Raw genomic sequence first — 22,436 nt, 5'->3', positions numbered from 1 at the left:
CCCTCCACTGGGTACTTCGGTGACATCATGATGGGTCCTTGGCGAACGAACGTCAATTTACACCAGAACTTGCAACCAATTTGACAATCACCAATACGATCTTTCACTCATTGCAGCCGCATTGAATTAAATGATTTACCGACTGAGACACATTTGAGTTGAGACCACGAGTAGTTTGTTCCTGATTCAACAACGGCTCCAAATTGCAAGGAGGTAAGCAAGCTCTTGCCCCTCATTCGAGGCAAAGAGAGAGAGGTTCATCCCATCTTATCCATCTTATGCTAGTGTTGTTTTTTGAGGTTAGGGGGTTAACATGGAGGTGTAGAGATGAGCAGCAGTGGAACCCCGAATAGCGAAGCCAGTATGTCTTCTGCTACGAAGGAGATTTTGGGGAGGGTGAGGCAGTTGATTCCGCCTATGTTGGAGAGGTTTCATAAGGGTGAGTGAGACTGTTGTTTTCTGTCCCTACATTCGATTTGGTTTATTATTTCCACGTTTACCGTTATCTGTCTGTTTTACCTCCTCGTGGAGGTTGAGGTAGGGAGGGTGAGATATTGGGGGTGAGGAGAGTAGGGAGAGTTAAAGAAGACATGCTGATGAATGAGAATACAGGGCAGATGGGAAGAGTAGCCGTGATCGGCGGGAGTGAGGATTACACGGGGGCGCCGTACTTTTCTGCTATGGCGAGTGCTAGGTTGGGGTGTGATTTGGTATGTGTTTCTTCATCTTCTATCTTTAACTACTCCCTTTGAACATCACCTTGAGATCTTCACCCTACCTCGCCCTGCTTTTGGGGACTGACCACCATGAAGATATACCCTCACACCTCCATATACACTTTACTAAGCACCATGACCCTTACAGTCCCATGTAATCTGCACTCCCACCGCAGCAACCGTAATCAAAACCTACTCCCCCAACCTAATGGTCCACCCCCTGATGCGCTCCCTCCCTTCCTCCCCCGCCAAACCCGCCGGCGAGGACAGCGACCCCTCCACCGCCAGCAAACACGACACCGACCCCTCCGAAATCGCCTCGAGAATCATCCCCCTCCTCTCCCGCCTCCATGTCCTCGTCATCGGCCCCGGCTTAGGCCGTGACCCCCTCATGCAAAAAACCGTTGCTTTGGTCATCCAAGCGGCAAAGAAACAAAACATACCCATGGTCCTCGACGCTGACGCCCTCCTCCTCATCTGCAACGACCCCGACCTTGTAAGGGGTTACCAAGAGGCTGTCCTCACCCCCAACGTAGTTGAGTTTGAGAGACTGGCCAAGGCACTGAATATAGAGAAGGAGGTGGCAAAGGAGGGCAAGGAGACAGATAGAGTGGAACGGTTGGCTAGGGAGTTGGGAGGGGTGATGGTTTTGCAAAAGGGGGGAAAAGATCACCTCAGCAACGGGACAGTAACGTATAGTGTTGACTTGGAGGGCGGGAAGAAGAGGAGTGGTGGGCAGGGGGATACGCTCACGGGGAGTATTGCTACTTTTTTGGGGTGGAGGAAGGCTTATCATGAGGGGTTGTGGGATGTTAAACACAAGATGAAGGAGGAAGAGACGGCGGGGTTGGCAGTTTTTGGCGGGAGTGTGATTACGAGGGTGAGTGCTTTTTTCTTTTTTCTTTTTGAGGATATGAAAGATATCCTGCTTCTAGATGAACAAGCGCTGACGAAAAGCCATGTAGGAATGCTCCCGCCTTGCCTTTGCCAAAAGAGGCCGCAGCCTTCAGGCCAGTGACCTCACTGATGAGGTGCATACCGCCTTTCTGAACATTTTTGGGGAGGTGGATGAGGATGTTTCCAAACTCTGAGTTTTCCTCTTCCCCCCTTCTTTCCCTTTACCGGCAGCATTAAGCATGTACCATACCTGTGCGTCGGGCGCGACCCGCGGCCCCTCGCATTAGATATCCCGCATATGCGCGAGGAGGCGAAGGGGGAAAAAAGGGGTGATTATGTAGGATGCCGTCTGGGCGATGATCCCGTTTTCAGAGACCACCACCATAGGGAAGGTGTGGATGAAGTTTATGACGTTCTCTCTCTCTCTTTTCTGGGCGATAATGATAATCAAGATGGGAATAAAGAAAGATTGACAACGAAACAGTACAAAACGGGGCTTACGTGTTCATGTCTACCATGCTCTACTCTAATCTACAACATGGCGTAACATGAAACATTTCCGCAAAGAAAAGAAAGTGAAAAAAAAAACTTGTGAGGGGTGTTGAGACCCCAAGATCTCGGATATGGGCATTGCTATGAAGCCATTCCCCAGACAACCGTATAGAGTAGAAGAAAGAAGAAAAGAGCACAAAGAATATATTAGACCGAAATGTAAATATATCATGAGCACGCTTGGACACATATACTCACCAATATCTTGGGGAAGGGGGAGCATCCGAGATCGAGATAATCCCCTTCGTACATAAAAACCTCCGTGCGGCACCTGTACGATCCCCTCTCCCCGTTCCGCTCCAGGTCAAAACGGGCCGCCGCCCATTATCACCCAGCGTCCAAGGGGTTGGATCTGAGTGAGGTCGGTAGATAACGGGGGGGCTCCTCTCGCGGGAAGCGACAGGCAGTACATTATCTTACTTTACCTCACCTCCTCCCATTTTTCTCAGCCGTGGTGTGCCGGTTGCCGCTGCTGCCGCTGCTGGGACCGGAAATCCCACACACACGGAAATCCTCATCATTGGATGTAGGTAGAGGAACTGTGCCAACTGGCAAGGCCGTGATATCCTCCACTATAGAACCGTCCAGCTGCTTGGAATTTTTAAGCAAGGAATTTACGAGAAACAGCATGAAAAATATTATTATGCGCGGAATTCTCCTAATGGTCAAGCGCGCGTGTGTGCTGGGGGGGGGGGGGGGGGCTGTGTCTAGTCGAGCACATTCAGGTAGGTACTCGCAGCCACAACTGCGTGTGCTGCTTGTCCATCCCACACTGTGGCGGACGCTTTCTGCTGTTTTGACAGCAACATGGTGAGAAGTGAGAGTAACACAATACCCAACAGCCAAGGAATTAGCTTTTCGAGCGTCTCTCCCTCAGGTGGTTACGGGCGTACAGCTTCTGTCGTTTTCTCAGCCCCAAGTCTCGCGGTTATCATATCATCGTATTCGAGGTCGACGGCATGACAACAGGAGGAAAGGGACATACTTTGACTGACACCGGATACTCGCAGCCTCGGCTCGCTCGACCACACACTGTGACATACAGAGGCTCGCTCCCCAGCAACCCCGAATCCACAAGCAAAAGGACGACCCGGTCTGGGTGTTTTTCCTCACCGTGCGTGAGTGAGCATTTTCGTCTTTGACCCGACGCTACGGCACCTCGGTCAAGTCTCCTTGTTGCTTTTTCTTTCGAGTCCCGACCGAGCGATTGGCTGGGGCAAACCGGCCTTTCCAGCGTCCAGCGTCATAGCTGGGTCCGAGACAACCCTTTCGGAGGCCCAGAGGATAAATGACTCTCGAGACAAAAGTCCCAGAGTCCCGGGGGCAAGGTGATACACCAGGTCCTGGCACGTTTCCAACTGCAACAGAGAACCAAGGCGGTGCGAGTATGTCCCTTCGCCACCGCCGCCAGCGCCGCTAGTTGCTGCGTCCCAGTGTGACATTGTGTAGCCTCGTGCCTGAAGCAGCTGTAAGTGAACGGGATGCAATGCTGCTGCTGTGTACGCGAGGCCCAAAGCTGTCAAGATCCTGTATGCGTATAGGACACACTCTAGCCAGTGGGGGTCCTCGCCAACCGCGGAAGCTGGCTTCTCACATCTTAAAGCAAGACGCTAACAAGCCAGCGGATTCACTTCCGGGCCGCTCTGGGTCCGTCATTGTTGACATCAGAGGCAACGAGTGACTCCAGACTCTGCCAGTAGGAGGGTCGGTAAATGTTCTCGACCACTGGGGGCCGGGCCGAGAGGATATCCTATGTTGGATCGCCCAACCACAAGGGAAGCTACAGCAACACACGCGTCACGGTGCTGCTCGGGGGTTGACCCGATACGTGAGGATGATTATGACCACATGTATGGCCAGCAGGTTGTGAAAGGTAATGCAATAGGAGGAAAAGAAGAAAACTGCATCAAACCCATGCACGCTCCGGTATACTGTGTCAAGCGAAAAGTATAAACCCATTGTTTGCACTTATTACAGCAGCACGCCGTTCGACCCCTCAATGATCCAATGGCACTAGCCCAGGATTGAGAGTCAAAAGCCAGATCCGAGCTTGAGATGTCGTGGGGAGCCATCGTGATCGGGGGATTTTTGAGATACCAGGATCCTGGAGATCGATCCTCATGACCAGGAAACCCCCAGCTGAAAATGCTGTCAAGAAGCTAGAGCTGGCTGTCAAAATGACAGATGCAAGTGGTGGCTAGCCAAGGGTCAACTCTGGCTGTCTACTGAGATCTGAGAAGTGATGGCTACGAAGGGATGATTGGAGCGGGGAGCAAATGGCGCTGAAAGACCTACATTAGCACAAGCAGCCTTGCTGTCATGCATTGTCGATCTCCGCCGCTTTGCAACAGGGCAGCGACAAACAAAAAAACTTTGAGGATAGGTAGGTAGAGGGGGCTGCCGATGTTCAAGACAGGAGGAAACTGTCCCCCTCATCATCAACCATACGCGGCCGTAACCAGGCAGGCCGCAATGCAGGCAGCACAAAAGCCCTGGGACTCTCTCACCGCATTATGCAAGAGGTTGAGATGTCGGAATTCTCGAGACGTCGAGTGCCGGTGTCGGGAAAAGGAGTGTGGGAGTGGGTGGTGATGTGATGTCGAGTTCGGACGAAATCCAAGGCGGCTCTCGCCAGAATGCTACCCTGAAGTTGAAAAATTGGGGCGGGGGCAGGGTTGAGAAGGCCCTCTCTGGGTGGGGTCGAATCCTGGCTCGTAGCAGTTGCGGCACGGCTGACAGGTCTTGACGGGGGGCTGGCCCTCTCATAAAGCGGAATTGGGAAAGAGGAGAGATGGGAAAAGGAAGTCACCGCCAATGTGATCTTTTCAATCACCCCCCCCCGCGATGCGACGGTGCATGTTGCCCTTGATGTGATCCCTGGAGGGGGACGGACCTCAACCGTTGTTAACGTTCCCAGTCAGCGTCTGTGCGCCGATATCCCAACTTCTGTTTTCGTCGCCGTCCATCCAGGTCCCCTCTCTCCCGCTCGCAACACTGCCTGTTTTGTCGTCGTTGATATTGCTTTTTCAGCATCGCTTCTTCCGTATAAACCTTGGCCAAGCTGGACGGCTTCCTTTCTTGCCACTCGAGCGTGGGAGTTGACAGAGACGGATCATGAAAACAGGCATCTGGACATGGGCTGGAGGATGATGTATTCATGAGCCGATCTGCCGCAACACAGTGTCCACCATCGATGGCCAAACATGGGGGTTGTCTTGCTGGTTGAGAGTCAGGGAGAGAGAGGTTGTACAGGGATGCAATGACCCCCATCTGCCGGGCCGAAGGGCACCACGGGAGGGGAGGCTTGGGAGGAGGGCTTGATATGCTCTCAAAGGTTGGGATGGACGACATGGGTAGATGGATCACTTGCAGCTTGAGATTCATCAGTTTAGGTTACTCTTTCGTGACAACCCACCCTTTGTGCCGTGTTTGTCCTCCCCTTAGAGCTGGTTTTGATCTTTGATCTCGACCTCCTCCTCCCTGGATCCAGACCCTAGGTTTCTTTCCCCTCTTGAATTCACCAACGAGGTCTCAGACGAGCCAATGTCAAATCCAGCCTCCAGCTGATTATAGAGCCAGAAGCAAGCAAAAAAAAAAAAAAAAAAGTTGGCTTAAATATCCAGTCGTCCCTACTCCTGCAAACGTCGAGCCTCTCGGAAGGAAAGAGCGACCTCCGCCCTCCTGCATCCGCCACACTAGCCTGGACTGGTGATGTGCTCTTTCTTCTTCTTTTCCTGGCATACGTAGACGCGAAAGCCTTTCGTCTCAAAATTCCTGCTTCTCTTTCGGCCTCCCCTCGTCTCGTGCCCCTCCCACTGTCGGTGAAACCCCGTGGGATTGGCTGCGGTCCAACGGTGCCGGAAGGTCGGCCAGGAGATTCGAGAAGCATATCACCCACCGAACCCGCCTCCGTTGATGCTCGATCCTCTTCCCTTTTACGACCATAAGTAGCCCTGCCAGGTCTCAGACTTCTATCGACTTTTGGTTTCACCGTGTTCGAGAAACTCGAGGTGGCCTTCGGACAAGCGTGTGGCAGAGACAAACTCGATCATCTTCATGAGACCCTGAGGAGCAACCCGTTTGACGGCCACCACCAATTTCCCTCCGACCACATCGACATCTCCGCTCTGCACTCCCCTTGTCAGACCCACTGAAATGTCCGTCATGAGCAAGTGATCAAGGCTCTGTATCACCGACCACGCCCGTCCTTCTCCTGGGAACAGCACTGCGACTCTTCATCACCTTTCGTCGTGGGTTCCGCCAGTCAGCCAGCAAATTATTCACCATCTCGCCACCACTGCAACACAGCTTTTTAAACAAACTCAATACCCCCAGCCGTGATCACCTCTCGCTCTCTTCAGCTCATCTCTGGTGAGTTTCCCCGAATCAACATTTACTCTCATCACACATCTCAAGTTGTACCGTTGCTGATCAGGCGTTCTCAGACCTGGTCGAGCCCGAGACAGCACAATGGCCGTGGGTCTCGATAAGCTCGAAAGGCTTGAGAAGAGGTTCCGGCTCTTCTCAACGTCGAAAAAGAAGACTACCTCTAGAACACCCGAGCATGAGAGCGAGCCATCTTCGGTTGACCCTTGGTCAGCAAATGGAGGAGACACTTCGCAGACCTTCCCTTCGCCATCTTTCATCCGGCCGACTTCACAACGAATGATGGCCAGAGATGAGGTCGTATTGAGTCCAAGACAATCTCGACGCGCGCAGAGTCTCCCGGATGCCCCAAGCACACCTCGTATGAACTCACTGGTATCTATCAGTATCAGTCCTCGGCCATCCAACCACTCAGCGAAGAGCCCTCGCGTTCCACAAAGAACCTCGTCTCTCAGCCCTAGGAGTAGCCGCACCAGTTCTTCCTTGGCTGAACTACTCGACTTCAGCTTCGATGGAGCAGGCGCACTGGGCCTGGGTGATAACGATACAATGGAGCGTCGGTCGAGATCCAATTCCAAGGTTAATCCACGTTCGACTTCTCCCTCTGTCTCGCCCAAGGCGCCGATCAATCGAAAGCGGTGCCCTTCGGAACAAGAAGGATCTCCGTCGTTATCATTTGGCCCTGCGCCGATTCCTACACCTCCATGCTCTCCCCCAGCTTCTCCTCCGGTATCTCCCAGTCTCGTTCCACGGCCTCTTGCTGGTGCCTATCGGGCCAAACTTGGCCTGATCGAACCTCTCGAGCGATCACGGAGTGTCCATGTCTTTGGGGAGCAAGCCTCCGGCCAACTTGAAAAGGAGCCGCGCAAGACGAGCAGTCTTTCGACCCTCCGACAGACCAAACCGATGGCAAAGAGCAACACGATCCTGAAGGAACCAAGCCTAGACGACTTCATGGCGCTTAGCGACGACGAGATCCTCGATGGGTTTCCGATGCCGCCTCAACCAAACCAGCCGGGCCCAAACCCATCGAGTCGGAATCCGCCCAGCTTCCCATTGCCACCCGATCCCCCAGTCTCGCCTACTCCTCGCCGACCCTCTGCCACATATCCTCTTCTGACACTCTCCCCTCCTCTTGCGAGCAGGCCAGCAACGGCCGCCGCGTTTGAAGCTGCGAGAATTGCGGCCAAATACAACTTTGATCTCGTGTATGTGGTCAATCTTTGGCCTAATGACATGGGCCTTTCTCGACCATCCTCTAGACGGTCGCCATACCCGCCCTCTCCTCCTCAGACGCCGATCTCTGGATCGACACCCTCTGTCCGTAGGACACCCAGCAGGAGAATAACCGGCCGTCTGCTCGCAGCTTACGGTTTGAGTTCGATCAAATACCCATTCCGCATCTCCGCGCCTGTTCATGAAAAGGTCCTACAGACCGAAGACTGGCTAGAGTATAGGAGCGACGAGTTGAAGCAGGATGAACACGCCCGTGGATACATGTGTTCGTTCCACACCTGCTACCATCCCTCCAAGCAGGAATCTCTGGGCGCCCCATCGACCAAAAAGCCGAATAGAGGCATCGTCTTTGCTGCATACCGCAACACTCCTACGGACAACAACCAGGCGCAACTCGAACTGCTGAGAGAGGACGCCGAAACTCTGGTGGACTTACTGATCGACATCCACTCGACCCAGCGCGAGAGAAAGCCTTCTGCCGCCAGCAGGTATGCCGCGCAGGAGACTGGCCCTTTGCCCAGTCCTCCAGTTAACCCAATTTCAATGAATGCTCTTTGAGTCATCGTCCTTTCTTTCTATTGTTTTATATACTGTACACATGATGAGATATCAGGAGATGGCTCCTGAGTTGTGGACGGATGATATTTACGATAACAGGAACGCATGTACATGCCGGGGAGGCCATTAAAAAGGGAAATAGGAAGGGGATAGTCAGCGTTAATTTGATGTCCCAGTAATGACATGAATGGGGGACGCAAGAAGGGCTATCATAATGCAATGCATTTTTGGCATGATATGCATATACTGTACATGAGGGTTTATGTAATTTAGCTAGCAAGTGAGCGGGCGGCGGTGTCATTCAGCCACAGAATTGGAGGTTTTGGGAAATAGTTGTTATCATTGTATTGGTCTGTCTTTACTCTATGTGTGTTTGTGATACTTGTTCCCCAAGAGGCCATGGCAGCAACATCGACTTCCTCGATTGTAGAATCACACTTCTGATGAGCGAGGTGATGCTAACTGCCTAGTCCTTGACATGTGTAAAGATCCTGACCATTAAGCCACGAGTCTCTCCAACAGACTATTGATACTTAGTTTCGATCTTGACAGCGGACAAGAAACAGGTTCGCTGACTCCTGATCTACGAAGCTACGGCACATGCTGCAGCACATACGAGCCTCAACACCTGGAGAACACCATACTTCGAGGAGACGAGCTCTCGGACAGTCACATCCATTGCTTCACCAAACAAGTGGGAGGGAGACGCGCAGAACGCTTCTGTCACGGGAATTAAGGGATTGGTAAGCCGGCATAACGCCGGTCGGTCTCTGAGGCCGTGGCTCGTCCTGCTGAAAAGCAGGAACAAGCAGGTGGACGAAAGAATCGCCAAGGTATCATAAGCTGCACTACACATTTGCCCGTTGGAGAGAAAACGCCATCCATTTTGTGTGTTTTCCCCCCTCCTCCTAGAGATGCCGATGAGCCGAAACTCCCCATTCCCTTTGATTTCCCAGTTTTGTTTTGTTGATTCCGCCCAGCACTAACACAACTGACCACATTTAGCGGACAATGGCATCGAAGCGCTGCTTGAACCACTTGACGGTGTCGTCACGGGTGATGCGGTGGCTGGCACCGACTCTGGCCTTGGCGCGGCGGCGGCGAGCAACACGCTCACCGGGGCGGGTCATGCAGCAGTAGAAGTCCATGCCGTAGATACCGATACCGGGGTCGTACTTGATGCCGAGATCGATGTGCTCGGAAATACCGAAGCCGAAGTTGCCGGTCTCGGAGAAGTTGCGCTTGCGCAGCTCGTACTCCTTGACCTTGAGGCCACGCTCGAGAATCTCCTCGGCCTTGGGGCCACGGACGGTGACGTGGACGGCGATCTTTTCGTTACGGCGGATACCGAAGGTACGGACGGTGTAGCGGGCCTTGCCTGGGGACATACGAGTTAGAATCGAGTCGAAATCCTCAAGGCTGTCTGGAGAGAAAACAAAACTTACTGTAGACGGGGGTCTGACCGCTCAGCTGCTCCAGCACCTTGGCAGCACGGGTAAGTCTATCACCAGACTCGCCGACTGAGATGTTCAGGACGAGCTTCTGGATGCGGAGCTCCCGCATGGGGTTCTGGGCCTTCTCAGCAGACTGGAAATCACGATGTTAGTATTTCCGAATTCTCTTGAGAAGCGTTTTTCCCCAATCATCACGTACCATGGCGGCGGTGTTGTCGTCGAAATCGGGGGACTGGGCGATTCGGCTCGTGGTTGACGATCGAGAAATTTCAAAAAGTGTGAGGTTGATTTTGCTTCCACAATTTTGGATTGTGGGTGTGGGGACCCGCCAAGAGTTCGCTCCTGCCTGCTGGTGCGGGAACGCTGGTGGGGGACAAGGTGAATGTGGCTTGTGTCAAATGGCTGATGGGGTGTGGCTCGAGCTCGTGGCGGGCTGGCCAGTCGCGTCGGGAGCTCTCCTCTCAGCCTCGCGTTCAAATTTCAATTGGGCCTCGTCCTCTTGTGCTCCCGCTAACCAACCACCACGCGAGACTCTGAAGCCTTTCCCCCAAAGCGCATTACGAGACCGCAACAGACGATAGTTACCAGAACTTCGTCAACCCAAACCCCAATTTTTGAAACCAGAAGCTACTTTGCAGTGGCAACAACGCCGCAACCATGTCGGCCTCTAACAAGCAGGGCAAGATGGTAAGTTCAGGCATCCGTCCTCCCCTCCGCGCGACCGCTCTTACAGGCATCTGTTTGTTGACATTGACCACTGACAAGGCGCATGATATCTAGGCCGGTTACGTATGTATACCTCCCCAGTGACGATAGCACACGGCGAGGCAGAACTAACGTTTGATTAGATCAACTACCGGATGCGCGTAACGCTGAATGATGGCCGCCAGATGACGGGTCAGGTACGCATCTCCTACCACCTCTTAGCACTTTCTTGCCACTGACTCGAATCATCTTAGATGCTCGCTTTCGATAAGCACATGAACCTTGTGCTCGCCGATACCGAAGAGTTCCGCCGGATCAAAAGGAAGCAAAACAAGCCCTCCGCCCCCGGCGCATCATCATCCGGCGCGCAGACCATCGAGCAGGAGGAGAAGCGGACACTGGGTCTGACGATCGTTCGAGGCGCCCACATTGTATCCCTTTCCGTCGAATCGCCGCCGCCGGCTGACCCAAGCGCTCGTTTGGGCAAGACTGGCGGTCCCAGTGTTGCCTCTGCGCTCGCAGCGGGACCTGGTGTCGCAAGACCGGCTGGCCGCGGCGCCGCTGCTCCCATCTCTCTTGCCGGCCCTGCTGCTGGTATTGGCGGCGCCGTCCCTCCCCCAGCTTTCCCAGGCTTCCCCGGTGCTCCCGGTTTTCCTGGCGCCCCTGGCCGTGGTGCTCGTAAGCTGATCTTCTCCAAGCCTTGCTGTTGACACCTTCACTAACGAAGTTATAGCCCCTCCACCAGGATTTGGAGGTGGATTCCCTCCTGCTGGCTTTCCCGGCGCGCCCGGTGGCTTCCCCCCTGGATTCCCTCCCGGCGGTGGCCCTCCTTCTGGCTTTAACCCTCCTCCTCGCCGTTAATGATTACGTTTGGTGGCCGACCCAACACTACTTACTGAGATGCCCCGCCACACAACATATGACGACATCAAATACGACGAATGGCTGCGAACTTGTATGTGATGGGGGTGGATCTTCACTTGGCCGACGAAAAGCTAGATTTCTGCCTGGAAAGCTTGAAGGTTTTACTGTTTTCTTTTGGCGGCGTTTGGGGATTTCTTGATGAAACATTACAAAGGGCCGGAAATCAGCGAATTGTGTTCTTGAGAATAAGGGGCGAGCAGAGTATGCAAGACAGGCAAACGGGACAAAGAGAAGAGGAATGAGAAGTCCGAGGAGTTTGGGCGGCGTGGATGGTGACAGAACAGAGGATATTGCTGTTGCCTTTGGGGACTATGTACATATGCGGTCGTGAATATGGATGGATGTTGGTGTCGCACAACCCTTGGACACCCCATACAGAAGCTCGAGAGCGAGCTTCAACAACAAATTCACAACGATTAGGTGCCAACTGTCTATTCTACTGTTGCAGATATCTCACTTGTGAATAATAGATGTAGTAAACGCCCCCAAATTCAACCAATTGGCAACCTTGACTTTTACAATGACAGCTCATGGTTTTGTTGTCATCAATGTCCGGTGACGCAAAAAAGGGGTGCACGGACCCCATTTGATGACTGCGAATTGGATTGCCCGCTATTTTTTCAGTGTTGTTACAGCGGGCGGACCGGACCTGTGCCAGCGCTGCAGCAGCGGTCCCCGGAGCATCCCCAAGAATTATTTCCAGGACTAGTTGTTGCGACTCTCCGATCCCTCCGACATTATTAGCCACTCCACCGACAACACCGACGACTGACAGACAGACAGAACGGAAAAGAAAAGATGGCTGCTTTTGTCAAGGCGATCAATGCTAAGATTCGGGCTCACCCGGTGCTGGATTATGTTTGCTCTACGCGTAAGTTCTTTGGTTTTAGTTTTTGGGATCTCGGCCGGGAGTTGGGAGGGTTTGTTGGTGAGGGAGGGCCGATTCCGGCCGGGAAGGGAGGGAAGGTCAGGTGTTGAGGGGAGGAGGGTTGGAAGGGGGGATTGGGAGATTTGGGAGCTGGGGGGAGGTGTTGAGGGTTGTTGGGAGCGTTGGATCAGGAGAGAGAGAGAGAGAGAGATTGAGGGACAACAGGCACGTGACCACGTTGCTAACATTCATGATGGAATAGACTTCTGGGGCCCCGTCTCCAACTTTGGCATCCCCCTTGCTGCGGTGATGGATACGCAGAAGAGCCCTGAACTGTAGGTTACCCCCTTCCTTGTCGTGGTGTGAACAGAAACAAAAGCTGACAATGGTGGTGGTGGTGCAACAGGATCTCGGGCCCCATGACGGGCGCTCTCTGCGTTTATTCCGCGACGTTTATGCGCTTCTCCCTCGCTGTCACCCCCGCAAATTACCTCTTGTTTGCGTGCCATGCTGTCAATGAGGCTGCGCAGTTGACGCAGGGGTATAGGTATTTGCAGTGGCACAAGTGGGGGGGAAAGGAGGAGGCTTTGAAGAAGGGGGCGCTGGAGGGGAAGCCGGTTGAGGCTGCTGCTGCTACGCCTGCTGCCCGGTAGACCACCTGGCTTGGGAGGTTGAATGGGGGGTGTAATGGGAAGGAGGGTTGAGAATGGGAATAGGGGATGGACGAAACAACATACAGAACATAGGGGGGTACCTATGGGGGGATGGGAACAGGGAAATGAAAAGCGAGAAACTGGGGGTGTATGAATGATATGAGTTTGGTCATTTTTCATTTGCTTTGTGGTGCTGTTGAGGGAGGTGGGAGGGGGGTAGGGGGTGGTGATGTAAGAATGGGCTTGTGTATGTGGTTTGGTTGCTGTTGTACTATTTAGCTGTGTTGACCTGTGGTCTTCTAGACGAGAATGGGATTCTTTACTGGGTTGATGTCCGAGGCTGAGGTGCTATGGTTGGTTTCGCAGTGGCTTGGGCAAGCTGGGGGGGCGTATGGGAACCACACGGGGATAAGAGTCCCTGATCGTATATCAGGGGTTTTGGAAAGCAGTTGGTTATACCTTATGTTGGGGGTTGGTGCCTACGACTCGGGGTTACGCGGGAGCTCCGACAGTTGCTCACTATTGACATCGGGAGAAGGATGAGATGACACTTTCAGACTTGCCTCTCCTCGGAAGAGGTTCCGCAAGCATGCCACAGCGTTGGTGCGTGTACACCTCCAGTTGCAAGGCAATCATCCTACATGCGGTCCCATTCCATCTCGGGCATAATTACCACGAGCGAAGGTCTATCTGGGGAAGAGTGAGGCGGTTGCGGGTTTTAAATCTGCTACTACCCCGCTTCATCTGTGGTGTTACTTTACCGTGAGGTTGGTTACTGGGTTGGTGTTGATAGATTGATGGTGTCCATTCCCCTGCTGCATTCTTACCAGGGGCCACGGCATGCTTGCCTGTGGTGTTGAGGGAGGTGGGATGCACTCCCCAAGACGAAAAGCTTGATGCGTTGGTTACCTATCTACGAGGGTTGAAGATGGCGTTATGGAAGGCTCGGATGTGCTGTTTGTGTCTTTCGGATAGCCAGTACACCCTCTTGACTGTTGTGTTGCCAGTCAAAGATCCGGCTGAGCTGTTGAGATTCGTTCAAGATGGAATCTGGGTTGCATACGAAGACGCAAGATAGGCAAAGCTGTTCCACCGGACTCTTGGCCAGGTTTCCTTCTCGAACACATGCGGTTCACAACCCTCCTTGGCAGCCGAGTTGACTTAGCCTACGGACGAACTATTTTTTTTTTTTTTCATGTGGTGGTGCCAAAAGACAGAATTCGGCCGAGACAAAGTATTCGGCAACCACGGCGTGTTGTTGGATGTTTGGTGGAGAGAGGTCAAGATCGAGATGCCAAGATGACCCGGCCACGCAGGGCCGCATCTTGCAACTCCGGCGCCGGCGGTTGCATTTTCCTTGGCAGGAGATCTGTTGCAGAAAGGTCAAAAACACACCCTGGCAGATCGACCGTGGGGGTGTGAGGTTGAGGTTCGAGATGTTGGAAAAAGGAGGGGTAAAAGGGCTGGTGGTTGTCTCTTTCCTTTCTTTTTTCTTATTTGTTCTCCTCATTATGCAACCGTGAGTTGCTCACCTGACGCATCATGCGTTCCCGTAAGACGATGGACCCTCATGCGGTGTACCGTCGTAGCCTTGAACACTGAGCTACACCAACTAGGGGAAGCGTGGAATATTTTTGTAGATAAAGTCGGTACAATATATCTTGCAAAACAATCATGGCATTTATTGGGACTGTGAAGTCCACGGAGCGACTCAGTAACCCCACAGCACGTACCTTTGATATGCTTCCGCAGAGCTTAACCGACACAGGGAGGACTCCATAACTGTGACAAACGGCAGCTTGTCATTCCTCTGCGAGTCGAGAAGGGTTTAAATCCCATTCAATGGTTCAGAAATCTTGATCTCGTGACCAGCTCAAACGAGTAGATGGCCATGACGCAGAGTAAGAGTAAAGATGAAACTGGGATACAACAACGTTGATGATCAACCGACACGACAGCTGCCGTGATATGTGGTCGATATTGAGAAACACAGAATCAATCTTGGCATCAGTCGGCTCTTGAATACCTATGAGAGATCTTGTAAGTGGTACAATGTGGCCTTCGGAGTCCCCGGGGGCTCTATTGCTGAGGCAAGCGCCACCCACCGCCATTATGCTTCTGTTTTCCAAGTTCACCAGGGTGTTTACAACGCTACCTCACTCATCTTTTCCATCGGGTGACCTTCATGGATGATGCAGGGAAAACGCCAGCTTCCCCAGAAAATTGGTGCCTAGACCCCGGGAACGGTTCGGTTCACGGTACTCATGAACGGGGCGGGGGTGGGCAATCTGCCTAGGTACCTTTCGAAGCACAACTGTCTCCGGGTCTTTCATCTGACAAGTCTCCGCAAAACAAGAAAAGGTACGGTGTCAATCCTGGGGTTCCGCTGCTAGCTAGTGTGTCAAGTCCCGACATCTCGGGCACGTCAAGTAGTTGAAGTTCGGCAGGATCCTCTTTTTGCAGACTGATAGAGCTTTACCCTCGGCTCGACGAAAAACCGGGGGTGGAAGTAGCCGGTTAGAAGCCATCTGCTGTCAAAGTCGGAGGACGGTCTGGGATGAGATGAGGAGCACATGATCAACTTGATTCTCTTCCCGGCCTTCGGCTACGGAGGAATATCAAGGTGCTGTGCCGGCTCTTTTTGGATGGTGTGTTGAAGTTAGTTACCTAGGTTGGTTTATTAACGGCTTTTGCGGCGATTAGAAAAACCCAGTCAAGCTAAGCCTGGGCGGGAGTTCAGTTGGGGGTTCTGGTCATTAGCAAAAATACTTATTAGATCAAGTATCTTTTGGTTGGTCAAACAAATGCACCCCCATCTTCCCCAGGTGGGAGGCAGAGGGTTGTCTCACAACATGCGTCAGGTGAATTCTGTGAGGCAATCGGTTTCAAGAACAATGTCTCTTAGTGTCAGTGTATACATCGGTTAAGCTCGCTGGAGGCCACGGCTAACCCTGCTGAGAATCTTCATCCCGCTACAACCCCGACAATGTTAGGGCGGAGTACTGTGTGTCTAGCCGCCATATCTGGTCATAGTAACCAGTCGTCAAGATTCCCCACGGCGGCCATGTCAGCTCTGAGCGGTGGTGGCAGCAACCCCACCCTACCACTGTTTTAGCATCTCGGAGTCTCTTCGCAAAGTGGGATAATTTTTTTTTCAGTGACGGCTGCAGAAAGGGACGTTCCCCTCACCCCTGCACCAGCGACAAACTCGGCAAGGTCTTCTTCATGGCAGACATCTGATTGGCCAACTCTGATCTCAAGATGCTTGTCATACAAGGCTGCAAGCTCCGCGAACGCAACGTTCAACAAACATTCCCATCACCCTCCAAGACCCAGTGCCAAGATGACGGAAAAGCCATTGGAGATCGGGTTTTGTGCTTCCTGCATACACTACTGATTGATCAATGATTGCTCGATAACAGGCGGCAGAGCCATGGGACCGACAGCTTCCCAACCCGTTTGGGCCAAGCTGATGAACGGCGAACGCCTCCCACGTATGCACACAAGCAACCAGCACCATCAATCAGTTGCCAACCTGCGGCTTGTCAGGATATTATATACCTCGTCAGCCAACGTCAAGTAACAGCTGAGTGGACTAGAGCCGGCGGAAAGCGCACGAGAGAGAAGAAGAGTCACCCTCCTCCTCCTCACCCACGCGGATCACTCGGCCTCGACTTGATCAAATTGTTGAGCCGTCACCCTCTCAGTCTGATGTGTGAATCACCGCCTTAAACCTTTCTTGGCAAAGCACAGTTGAGAAGACTTGTTGGCCGGTCACAGAGAGAGAGCCGTGAGGACCGAGGTGAGGCTGTTTCGCTCCATTCAGCATTTCTGGGCTGTTCCTGGCAAGACAGAAATCCCCTCATATCCAAAATCGTCGCTTCCCCCTGGCACAACCAGTTGGCCTGCAGTTGCCACAACATAGCTCAACAATCATCCCATTCTGATTTTAAATTCCCCTCTTTTCCACGTCCTTCTCCTTTGTGTCGATGTTATCACTTTCATCCTCGCTCCCTACAACGTCACCTCCGGCTTTACAGTTCTGCGTACGCCGAAGAATCCTTATCTCCATCTCGACCTTTGTCTTGCCTTGCCTCTTCGGGAAAGCGTGACAGCGGTAAAACACAGCTTGTGTCGTCGTCAAATCAAGCTAAGGTTTAACCGGAGCTTCAGAGCTTCTAGCCCACCCAAGCATCTCTAGTACCCTTGACCCCTACCTGGCCGCGGGGCTGCCCACACACCTACCCCACCATCACATCTACCCCGCTGTCGGCGTCATACCCGGCCTTGCAGCGGCGCGGGCATCCCTCCCTGCTGGCTCTGAATCCTCTGTTCTCCTACTTCTTCCCCCCCCCCCCCTTTTTCCCCCTTTCCTTCTGCAATTGACCGTCGTCCTTGCACGCCAATCGATTCACCATGGCCGCCGACAACGACAAGAAGTATGAGGATGTCTTCGAGGAGGGGGATGTCCCTAAGGAGGCCCAGACGGTGCATCGCATCCGTGCCAACTCTACTATTATGCAGTTGAACAAGATCTTGGGTTAGTTTTGGCTTGAGGAGCTGCAGCAAGCCCCTCAGACCATGTCCTTCTTGCATTGGGAAAAGCTAACGTCTATTGTGTCAACTACAGTTGCCAACAGAGGTGAAATTCGTAAGTGATGCTCTCCCACTGGCGGTCCTCCGGAGGACGGCCGGCCATCGTGACGTGACACATGAATTCCATGCTGACATGTGATAGCTATTCGTGTATGTAACGATCCATGTCCGAGCCCAGAAACCGCCCTTTCTTTTCAGGACTACGATGAGGAATTCGAATTGGAATGACAAGCTTGCTCACTGATTATCTTGCGCTTTACAGATCTTTAGAACGGTAGGTCACGCCACCCTTTTCTCCAGGGTCGAAGAAGCTGGTTCTGACAACGCTTGCTCTAGGCCCACGAACTTTCACTTCACACTATTGCCATCTTCAGGTAAGACTTCCAGAAGACACCACTCTCAGATGATATGAACAGCTGCTGATTTTCTACAGTTATGAGGATCGCCTTTCTATGCACAGACAGAGTATGTGCCTCTTGACAGTCCTAGGCTAACCCTGCTTGCTGTTTTTTGCACCTGTCAACACAGACTAACAAATACACCACAGAGGCCGATGAGGCTTATGTCATTGGCAAGCGTGGACAGTACACACCTGTTGGCGCCTACCTTGCCAGCGATGAAATCGTCAAGATCGCCGTTGAGCACGGTGCTCAGATGATTCACCCTGGTAGGTCCTCCAGAGAGATTTCATGAGTGACATTCAGGCTTACCGTTATCACAGGTTATGGTTTCTTGTCTGAAAATGCCGAGTTCGCTCGCAAGGTTGAGGCTGCCGGTCTTATCGTAGGTATCCACTCAACCATCTGAGGAGGGAATTTTTGTCCGCTGATACCCGCCCTTTTCTCAGTTCATCGGTCCCTCTCCCGACGTCATCGATGCCCTTGGCGACAAGGTCTCAGCCAGAAAGATTGCCATTGCTGCGAACGTACCAGTCGTCCCAGGCACCGAGGGCGCCGTCGAGAAGTTTGAGGAAGTCAAGGCTTTCACGGACAAGTATGGCTTCCCCATCATCATCAAGGCTGCTTATGGCGGTGGTGGTCGTGGTATGCGTGTTGTGCGTGAGGAGGCTTCCCTCAAGGAGTCCTTCGAGAGAGCCACCTCCGAGGCGAAGAGCGCCTTCGGGAACGGCACCGTCTTCGTTGAGCGTTTCCTCGACAAGCCCAAGCACATTGAGGTTCAGCTCCTCGGTGACAACCATGGCAACATTGTCCACTTGTACGAGCGTGACTGCTCCGTGCAGCGCAGACACCAAAAGGTCGTCGAAATCGCTCCGGCCAAGGATCTTCCCGCCAGCGTTCGCGATGCTATCCTGAACGATGCTGTCAGACTCGCCAAGTCTGTCAACTACCGCAACGCTGGTACCGCCGAGTTCCTGGTTGACCAGCAGAACCGCTACTACTTTATCGAGATCAACCCCCGTATCCAGGTCGAACATACCATCACTGAGGAAATCACCGGTATCGATATCGTTGCCGCTCAGATCCAGATCGCCGCTGGCGCTACCCTGGAGCAGCTCGGCCTTACCCAAGACCGCATCTCTACTCGCGGCTTCGCCATCCAGTGTCGTATCACGACCGAGGATCCGGCCAAGAACTTCCAGCCCGACACTGGCAAGATCGAGGTGTACCGCTCCGCTGGCGGTAACGGTGTGCGTCTCGATGGTGGCAACGGCTTTGCTGGCGCCGTCATTACCCCCTACTACGACAGCATGCTTGTCAAGGTGTCGTGCCACGGCTCAACGTACGAAATTGCCCGCCGCAAGGTTCTTCGCGCTCTTATCGAGTTCCGCATTCGCGGCGTCAAGACCAACATCCCCTTCCTGGCCTCTCTCCTGACCCACCCAACATTTATTGATGGCAACTGCTGGACGACCTTTATTGATGATACCCCGTCCCTGTTTGACCTCGTTGGCAGTCAGAACCGCGCCCAGAAGCTTCTGGCCTATCTTGGTGACCTCGCCGTCAACGGTAGCAGCATCAAGGGTCAAATCGGTGAGCCCAAGTTCAAGGGCGACATCATCATCCCCGAGCTCTTGGACGATGCTGGCAAGAAGCTCGATGTGTCTTCGCCTTCGCAAAAGGGCTGGCGCAACATCATCGTCGAACAAGGCCCCAAGGCTTTCGCCAAGGCTGTTCGCAACTACAAGGGCTGCTTGCTCATGGATACCACCTGGCGTGATGCCCATCAGTCTCTCCTGGCGACCCGTGTCCGCACAGTCGACCTTCTCAACATTGCCAAGGAGACCAGCCATGCGCTCTCCAACTTGTACGCTCTGGAATGCTGGGGTGGCGCCACCTTCGATGTCGCTTTCCGCTTCTTGTACGAGGACCCTTGGGACCGCCTCCGCAAGATGCGCAAGTTGATCCCCAACATCCCCTTCCAGATGTTGCTCCGTGGCGCCAACGGCGTTGCTTATGCCTCGCTCCCTGACAATGCCATCGACCACTTCGTCAAGCAGGCCAAGGACAACGGTGTCGACATCTTCCGTGTCTTCGATGCTCTCAACGACATCAACCAGCTCGAGGTTGGTATCAAGGCCGTGCAAAAGGCTGGTGGTGTCTGCGAGGGTACCGTCTGCTACAGCGGTGACATGCTCAACCCCAAGAAGAAGTACTCCTTGGATTACTACATTGACCTTGTTGACAAGCTTGTTGCTCTCGACATTGATGTTCTTGGCATCAAGGACATGGCCGGTGTTCTCAAGCCCCATGCTGCCACCATCCTCATCGGTACCATCCGCAAGAAGTACCCTGACCTCCCCATCCACGTCCACACCCACGACTCCGCGGGTACTGGTGTGGCTTCCATGGTTGCCTGCGCCATGGCCGGCGCCGATGCTGTTGACGCTGCCACTGACAGCTTGTCTGGTATGACCTCGCAGCCCAGCATCAACGCCATCATTGCGTCGCTTGATGGTACCGATAAGCAGCCCGGTCTCAACCCTGCTCACGTTCGTGCGCTTGATACCTACTGGTCTCAGCTTCGCCTCCTCTACTCGCCCTTCGAGGCTCATCTTGCGGGTCCCGATCCTGAGGTGTACGAGCACGAGATTCCTGGCGGTCAGCTCACCAACATGATGTTCCAGGCCTCTCAGCTTGGTCTTGGCTCCCAGTGGTTGGAGACCAAGAAGGCTTACGAGCAAGCCAACGAACTCCTCGGCGACATCGTCAAGGTCACTCCTACCTCCAAGGTTGTTGGTGACTTGGCCCAGTTCATGGTGTCCAACAAGCTCAGCCCCAAGGATGTCATTGAGCGTGCTGGCGAGCTCGACTTCCCTGGCTCCGTTCTCGAGTTCCTCGAGGGTATGATGGGCCAGCCGTACGGTGGTTTCCCCGAGCCATTCCGCACCAAGGCTCTCCGTGGTCGCCGCAAGCTCGACAAGCGCCCTGGTCTCTTCCTCGAGCCCATCGACTTTGCCAAGGTCAGGAAGGAGCTGTCGCGCAAGTACGGCAGCGTTACCGAGTGCGACGTGGCCAGTCACATCATGTACCCCAAGGTGTTCGCCGACTACAAGGCCTTCATCGCTAAGTACGGAGACCTCAGCGTCTTGCCTACCAAGTACTTCCTCAGCAAGCCTGAGATTGGCGAGGAGTTCCACGTTGAGCTCGAGAAGGGTAAGGTGTTGATCCTCAAGTTGCTGGCCGTCGGCCCGCTCTCCGAGAACACTGGCCAGCGCGAGGTGTTCTACGAAATGAACGGCGAGGTTCGCCAAGTCACTGTCGACGACAAGCAGGCGTCGGTGGAGAACGTGAGCCGACCCAAGGCCGACCCTGGCGATTCGAGCCAGGTCGGTGCCCCCATGGCCGGTGTGCTCGTTGAGCTCCGCGTCCACGAGGGCTCTGAGGTCAAGAAGGGCGATCCCCTTGCTGTCCTGAGCGCCATGAAGATGGTAGGATATACCCTCTGAATTTCCGCACTTGAACTCAACTTGCTAACTAATCTTTCTAGGAAATGGTTATCTCCGCTCCTCACAATGGTGTAGTCTCCTCTCTGCAAGTGAGAGAAGGCGACTCAGTCGACGGCTCCGACCTGGTGTGCCGCATCACCAGGGGCGACAAGAAATGAGCGACGTGATTCGTTTAGCAGCACACTAGAAACCGAGTTAATCCCTCTGCTTCGTTGCTCACACCTCAAGACACGCCCGCTCGCTCAAACGAGCCGAGCAATTCGTGTGAGGGGGGGCTATGGTGAAGCTAAGGGAGCCGTGGATATCTGGGATTATCCTTGTTTTTCTTTTCTCGTAACGGAGGGGTTCCCATGATTCTGGAGCAGCAGGCGTGGAAAGGTATCGGGATAGGTCCCTTGTTCTTCTGTCAAGCACAACTGGTTATATCCGAGCACGCACACACATACAAGTAGGAATTAAATAACAGTTCAATAAAGGCTTGAGTCTATGTGAATGTGTGATATTCTTGTCCTATCGTCTTCAAGATGGTCCACAAGTGAAGATAATATCAGATGCCCAACCCCAAGCCCTTGCCTTTGGGATACTGCGCTGTTTTATCGCGATATGCCCAACATTCTTAGGGATGGCCAGTCTTACTCTGTAATAGTACCGGCGACTGAAACTTATACTATAGGTTTATTCTCCCTTACTTATAACTTCTTATCTTTTTATAAACTTCTTATAGACTTCTTATAGACAGACTTATAGACTTCTTATAGGCTTCTCATAGCTTCTCCTCGACTTTCTGTACACTTCTTGGAAACTTCTTCTCTCTAGACTTTGCAAAGACTTTCTCTTAGGAACTTACACAGGCTCAATGGCACATTCAAGAACCCTAGGCCAAATAGCAATATGTTTTCAACCATATATGCACAACATCACATCATCATTTTCGAAAGACACCACGGAAAAAAGCAAAAGCAACACCAATAAAAACTTGAAAAA

The 22,436-nt window shown here is 53.1% G+C and overlaps 6 protein-coding genes across 6 annotated transcripts; 5 read left to right on the top strand and 1 right to left on the bottom strand.

Moving 5' to 3' along the window:
* Positions 1-363: 363 nt before the first annotated feature.
* On the top strand, positions 364-1,734 carry PODANS_1_8380 (uncharacterized protein; the record flags this gene model as incomplete). Its single annotated transcript, XM_001913030.1, has 4 exons — positions 364-439; positions 613-710; positions 865-1,597; positions 1,682-1,734. The coding sequence occupies 4 exons, from the start codon at positions 364-366 to the stop codon at positions 1,732-1,734; spliced, it is 960 nt and encodes a 319-aa protein (XP_001913065.1).
* Positions 1,735-6,635: 4,901 nt separating this feature from the next.
* Positions 6,636-8,345, top strand: PODANS_1_8370 (uncharacterized protein; the record flags this gene model as incomplete). The annotated part of the gene is made up of 1 exon (XM_001913029.1): positions 6,636-8,345. One exon carries the CDS (start codon positions 6,636-6,638, stop codon positions 8,343-8,345), a length of 1,710 nt encoding a protein of 569 aa, XP_001913064.1.
* Positions 8,346-9,346: 1,001 nt separating this feature from the next.
* Positions 9,347-10,001, bottom strand: PODANS_1_8360 (uncharacterized protein; the record flags this gene model as incomplete). Its single annotated transcript, XM_001913028.1, has 3 exons — positions 9,347-9,723; positions 9,791-9,932; positions 9,999-10,001. 3 exons carry the CDS (start codon positions 9,999-10,001, stop codon positions 9,347-9,349), a joined length of 522 nt encoding a protein of 173 aa, XP_001913063.1.
* Positions 10,002-10,659: 658 nt separating this feature from the next.
* PODANS_1_8350 (uncharacterized protein) lies at positions 10,660-11,365 on the top strand (the record flags this gene model as incomplete). The annotated part of the gene is made up of 3 exons (XM_001913027.1): positions 10,660-10,701; positions 10,759-11,182; positions 11,238-11,365. The coding sequence occupies 3 exons, from the start codon at positions 10,660-10,662 to the stop codon at positions 11,363-11,365; spliced, it is 594 nt and encodes a 197-aa protein (XP_001913062.1).
* Positions 11,366-12,226: 861 nt separating this feature from the next.
* On the top strand, positions 12,227-12,949 carry PODANS_1_8340 (uncharacterized protein; the record flags this gene model as incomplete). Its single annotated transcript, XM_001913026.1, has 3 exons — positions 12,227-12,299; positions 12,559-12,631; positions 12,703-12,949. 3 exons carry the CDS (start codon positions 12,227-12,229, stop codon positions 12,947-12,949), a joined length of 393 nt encoding a protein of 130 aa, XP_001913061.1.
* Positions 12,950-17,997: 5,048 nt separating this feature from the next.
* PODANS_1_8330 (uncharacterized protein) lies at positions 17,998-21,610 on the top strand (the record flags this gene model as incomplete). The annotated part of the gene is made up of 5 exons (XM_001913025.1): positions 17,998-18,010; positions 18,093-18,212; positions 18,267-18,328; positions 18,393-21,434; positions 21,494-21,610. The coding sequence occupies 5 exons, from the start codon at positions 17,998-18,000 to the stop codon at positions 21,608-21,610; spliced, it is 3,354 nt and encodes a 1,117-aa protein (XP_001913060.1).
* Positions 21,611-22,436: the final 826 nt, after the last annotated feature.

Source organism: Podospora anserina, chromosome 1, assembly GCF_000226545.1.
Source record: "Podospora anserina S mat+ genomic DNA chromosome 1, supercontig 1".
In the NCBI taxonomy this organism is placed as follows: domain Eukaryota; kingdom Fungi; phylum Ascomycota; class Sordariomycetes; order Sordariales; family Podosporaceae; genus Podospora; species Podospora anserina.
The sequence above is the reverse complement of the archived record's forward strand: the minus strand, read 5'-3'. Positions and strand labels throughout refer to the sequence as shown.